This window comes from Patella vulgata, chromosome 3 (assembly GCF_932274485.2).
Source record: "Patella vulgata chromosome 3, xgPatVulg1.2, whole genome shotgun sequence".
In the NCBI taxonomy this organism is placed as follows: domain Eukaryota; kingdom Metazoa; phylum Mollusca; class Gastropoda; family Patellidae; genus Patella; species Patella vulgata.
This window is the reverse complement of record NC_065881.2, coordinates 12,274,450-12,280,525: the sequence shown is the minus strand read 5'-3', so window position 1 is coordinate 12,280,525 and position 6,076 is coordinate 12,274,450. Positions and strand designations below refer to the sequence as shown.

Here is a 6,076-nt window from a genome sequence, read left to right as displayed (position 1 = left end):
CGACTCTGTGTATCAGTTTCTTATTTAATGTTTTAGTTTCAAACCATTGTCGGGAAACTGTTCCAAACTATTGGGTTTCTACTGTCTGTCACATAGTTTAAAATAGTCTGTCACATAGTTTAAAATAGTCTGTCTAGATTCGATAATGAATGTGGGTTTACAACTGTTTAGTTTCTCGAAAGGTGTTGAGTAATTAACAGACTGACTTATTACTCAACACTGCTCCAGAAACTAAACAGTTGTAAACCCACATTTATCTAATTCGTATTCGGTATCCCCAGTGAATATATCTAATCTAGATGGACCATTTTAAATTACTCAGCAGTAGGAACACAATGGTTTTCTGAGATTCTCAACAAATTGTAACAATTTTCCAACAATGGTTTGAAAGTAAACATTAAATACAAAAAATCCTGCTAAAACAGCACAAACTAGATGATACCAAAGTTGTAGTGAATTGTAGATGGATTATCTAACCGGGAATAGGGTGCCCCGAGCTAAAAAAAATCTCGAAAACTATTTACAGTTATGACACTATATCTATATAAACAACAACCCTAAATAATCCTTTATTATAAACGGCCAAGAAACTATACCTGCATGCTACATTTCACAAGATATATCCATTCGACTGTACGTTAAAATACACTGCTTTTGACCTGTAAAGTAAATAAATATAGAACAATGGCTGATCATCTGTTGTAACCAATTTACTCTCTAGGCATGCTCGATTGTCAACCCGGAATAGTCCAAATCAATCCGGAATAGTCCAAATCAATCCGGAATAGTCCAAATCAACAGTATTACAATAAAGTCTAAAACGGTGATTAAAATCTTTATACAGTGGCTCAGTGAGTAAGACGTTTGGATGGTATGAAAAAATAAGGCCCTGTGTACACTTTGGCATGCATGTAAATGAACCCTTGACAGAGATAGAGAGAGAGAGAGAAATGGGGTTTAACGTCCACTCGCCACAAACCAGGTCATTTTGGGACCAACACATGGTTCAGTTTTATTTCAATAATTCATTTCCACATAGGGGTCATAAGCAGTGGGAGGACCCGGAGAAAACCAATGAGGTTGGACAGGCGACCCTACTCCTTGTCACATACAACCAGGGAATCGAAATCACACCAGTTAACTCAATGACAGACTTTATGATACTAACCATTTGGCCATCCAACCCCCCTCGAAACCTTGACAGAGTAATGAAGTTGGAGTTACAGTATTACTTGTTAAATATTCTAACCCCACTACACTACACCACTCCAGCTGGTGGTTGGTGTATAATCGTTGCCTGGCAACTCCTAGTGAAAATGCTCCTGTTTTAAAAAAGCTATGCACCAAGTTTCATCTCACTCATTCAAAGTTATTGTATTCCAAAGCATTAAACATTGTTCATCTCTGGTTAAAAAATACTCATCAAACTCCATCAAGGCATGCAGACACTAATAAACACTTACACCAAGTTTAAACATTATAGCTCAATTAAAAGCAGAGTTATTGTGTCTGAAAAAGTGACAGAAAGACCTTTATGGTCTAACATGCACGCATTACACCATTTGGCCAAATGCCCACCCGCTTGACTCAATGGCAGACCCATTAATGAGAGAGAGAAATGGGGTTTAACGTCCATTCGACATAAACAAGGTCATTTCGGGACTAACATATGGTTCAATTTTATTTCAATAATTCGCTTGCGCGTAGGGGTCTTTAGCAGTGGGAGGAAACCGGAGGAGCCGGAGAAAACCCATGAGGTTGGACAAACGGGAAACAAAACAATGCAACTTGACTCAATGACAGACCTTATGGTGCACATTAATCATTCGGCCATCCGACCCCCCCCCTCCTCCCGACCTTTTACCGGATGGACCACAGACAGGGTGTAGAACATAAGCCCACTATATGTTTTATTTATTTATTTATTTATACTGTACATGTGATAATATTACATCTATATACAATATATAAATATCACACAATGTATTAACAATAGGCAATAAACAAAGACATGTGACATTATATATATATATATACCTAATAACTAGGGTTTTCACTTTAATAAATGGCAAGTTGGTCAATTGGTGACATATTTTTATTTTACCTTGGACAAGCAAGATATTTTCTCCAGAGAAAGGAAACCTTTTCCCCAAAGAAAGGAGACATTTTCTATCAGATATTTTATTCTGTGAGAGAAATTCAAGAAGTAAATTTAAATTATGTGAATATTTAAAATTGTGACATGAATAAGTAAGATTTTGATTCAATCTCTGAGACAAAAAAATGTCTACTCCTAAACCAAAACCTCTCTCTAAAAGTTCCCTCTTAAATTTTAAAGCATAGATAAACGAAATGCTTGAATCCATACTATTAGTATTATACTTTAAAATTTAGTTAAACATACATTATGTAAGAGCTAAATCTGCCATGTCTTTCTTTAGGCCTGAAATGTTATCTAAATTATTAATTACACATTAATTAATTAACTTATCCAGACAATAATCAACTCTCGATGGCATCGCTAGCCTGCGATATTTACTGGATTATGATTCCATTTGCTGCTCGACTTCCATTCATAATTTAATCATGAAATGGATAATCGAGACTGTTTTTCGTCGTACAGACTTCAGTAACGATGATCGAGACTAGGTCGAAATTCCAATTGCTTAATTCTCGGTTCATAGTGGATCAATTTGACTGAAATTTTCAGCAAATTGCCTTTACATTATCTAGTTTTTAACTATTATAATGAGAACTACCAGCTCTTTATCTAATCTCCCATAATGTATCTTTAATAATTTAAAACTTGTGCATTTGATTATATTCTTTAATAAAACAATAAAACGATCTGTAAAATCTGTCTTCAATCTTTTTTATAAAAAAAAGAAGAAAAAAACCCAAACAAACTTCGATTTTTCAGTGACTTAGATAAATCTCAAGACCAAAAGCTGGTCAATATTTTTGGTACATTTCAGATTGTTTCAAGGGTCTATCTATAGTGAAGCCCTTTTAAAGGAAATCTTGTAACCAGGTGAGGACTTTCAATCCTGATGCCATCTCTAGACTGTTATTAAATCTGAAAACATGGAAACTTCCTACCTTGATATCACAACACGCTCTTCAACTAGCAGTAGTCTCCCTTTATTATGCTATTTATAGAAACAAGTTTATTTATAAATGCTGAATCAATAGAGAACTAGGGATGATCTATTGAACAGTACAACCATGCAATCTAGTCCCTCCCAATTTTATAGAAAATAAATAGATTAATACTTTAAATTATTTCATTGCAAGATAAATCTCAAAACCATTTATATCTATATGTCCACATGAGGTGAATGAAGGGTGTGAAATTAGTTCAATAACGTAAAGTCCTGGACTCGACAAAATTAGAATATATCAGCTTCTCTTCTTCCAAAAATTCAGCTACAAGTTACATGTACAGTAACAACAGTTGGAGTCGATCAATGTTGGTTTGTAGAAATTTACTCTTACCATGGCATCCACCATACTTTGAGTCACTTTTGTGTCATATGCAGCCATTATGAAAAATTGAAAATTTTGAAACATTCGTGCTTCTTTTTTAATCCAAACAGAATTCAAGGCTTGAGATTATTGATCGTTGATATTAAAACTTTCTTAATTAAATATTAAATAATCATTTTGAGTGCATATTAAAATGGATTAAACTATGATTTTTTTTTTATTTTGTCCAAACAATGTTGATATGGAAATTGAAATTATTCGATTTTTAGATATGAAAGAAATAAAACACAGGTAAAAAAAATATGCAGAGTCCTAAAAGATGTTTCCACCTTCTCTGTGATACATTTTCAGAATTCACATTTAATACATGACACTTGTTCGATTGACAGATTGGGTCACACATTCCCCCCCCCCCACCCAACCCCCAAAAAATATTTCTATCTCCGCTGCAATATTTTTTCCACATTCCACATTTCATCCATGAAGTCTGTTCGACTGACATATTCTGTAAAATTTTTTAAAAAAAGAAGAGCGCTGTGACATAATTTCAATAATTCACATTTGATCCATTACACTTGTTCGATTGTGTTAATATTTAAAATAAGACCTGCAATTAGTTATATTTTAAACAATTCACATTTGATCCATGAAGCCTGTTCGATTGACACGGTTTTTAATTTATCACAATAAATATGGTTGTTGGAAGATTCGGTCTACCCCTGAGGCGTCGTTCCATTTTCTAACCCACGAAGTTGTTTTAAAACAGTGTCCACTAATTTCTTTTTGTCACGTTCGTTCTTTTTTAACGATGTAAATAAATTGTTCTTTTTCTTGTCGGCATTGTTTAATCTGAAGAAAAAAATAAATAGTACAAATTTTATGAAATGATTTATTGAGTAATTAATTTTATACACTGATGTGATATTAAATCTTATTAATAAAACATGTTTGAGGAGACACTGTGGCACATTGAGTAAGATGCTGGCTCCTCAAAAATGACTGGAAATGAAAGGTGTTATGCACAAGGCAGGGTATACCTACTCTTTCTAGATAACCTGATACCACGTCGGATTTGAATTCACATACTATGCTTACTGTGTACTTGACTTTCTAAAACACCTGATACCACTTTTATAATTTGTACTTACTTTTCTGGAACACTTGATACCACTTTTATAATTTGTACTTAAGTTTCTAGAACACTTTAATAATTTGTACTTAAGTTTTTAGAACACTTGATACCACTTTTATAATTTGTACTTAATTTTCTAAAACACTTGAATACTTTGTTCTTAATTTTCTAGAAAATTTGATACCACTTTCATAATTTGTACTTACTTTTCTAGAACACCCGATACCACTTTTATAATTTGTACTTAATTTTCTAGAACACTTGATACCACTTTTATAATTTGTACTTAATATTCTAGAACACTTGAATAATTTGTACTTAATTTTCTAGAAAATTTGATACCACTTTTATAATTTGTACTTAATTTTCTAGAACACCTGATACCACTTTTATAATTTGTACTTTTTTCTAGAACACTTGATACCATTTTTATACATTGTACTTACTTTTCTAGAACACTTTTATAATTTGTACCTAATTTTCTAGAACACTTGATACCATTTTTTATCAATTGTACTTACTTTTCTAGAACACTTGATACCTCTTTTATAATTTGTACTTAATTTTCTAGAACACTTGATACCATTTCTAGAACACTTGATACCACTTTTATAATTTGTACTTACTTTTCTAGAAGATTGATGGCTGTGTGTCTCTGAACTCGGATATATTTTGATTGTTGTTTACCAAAATCTGCCAAATATATCGACCAGTCCCAATTTAAAAACAGATCTAATAACTGAAATATAAAACAATATACACTTTTCTACATGAAACCACCGACGAGAGCCATGGGGGTCATCTTAGTATATTCCAGCCTTGTTTCTTCTGTCAGTGGCGCTTGACGAACGAGAACGAGAAGGAAAAGTCGGAAAATGTCTGTGAATACCACCGACAACATGTTAAAGATCACATGACAGTTGTAAATCAAAAAGGGAATCTCCCATGTTGCACATTGAATGATGTATGCCAGTTGTCATTAGCCCGGTTAGTGGAGTCAAATAGGATGATAAAACCAATTTCATTTCATTTTTGAATTTCTGAATCTTAAAAATCCTTTCTCATGTATGTACATGTAAGCACCAATATTGCTATTAGAATCTTAGAAATCATTCATGTATGGATCAGAATCATAATAATTATGTCTCAGATCAGATTCTTATTTAAATTATCGTAATGACTTGTCTCACATCTGATTATTTAAATGATCATAATGACATGGCTCACATCCGCTTTTTATTATAATGACTTGTCTCACATCAAATTGTTATTATAACATCTTGGCTCACATCAGATTGTTATTATAATGACTTGTCTCACATCAGATTGTTATTATAATGATTTGTTTCACATTAGGTTATTATTATAATGACTTGTCTCACATCAGATTGTTATTATATCGATTTGTTTCACATTAGATTGTTATTATAACATCTTGTCTCACATCAGATTGTTATT

General features: G+C 32.7%; 1 protein-coding gene across 4 annotated transcripts in view; it reads right to left on the bottom strand.

Annotated features, from left to right (window-relative positions):
- Positions 1-3,918: 3,918 nt before the first annotated feature.
- Positions 3,919-6,076, bottom strand: part of LOC126816226 (exocyst complex component 6B) — a 39,694-nt gene continuing 37,536 nt past the window's right edge. For all 4 annotated transcript variants that reach the window (XM_056099527.1, XM_056099529.1, XM_056099528.1 and 1 more), the window contains 2 exons: positions 5,245-5,357; positions 3,919-4,335 (listed from right to left, as the gene is read on the bottom strand). In XM_056099527.1, coding sequence (XP_055955502.1) covers positions 4,200-4,335; positions 5,245-5,357 — 249 coding nt within the window. In that variant the 3' untranslated portion in view covers positions 3,919-4,199. The remainder of the gene's footprint in view (positions 4,336-5,244; positions 5,358-6,076) is intronic.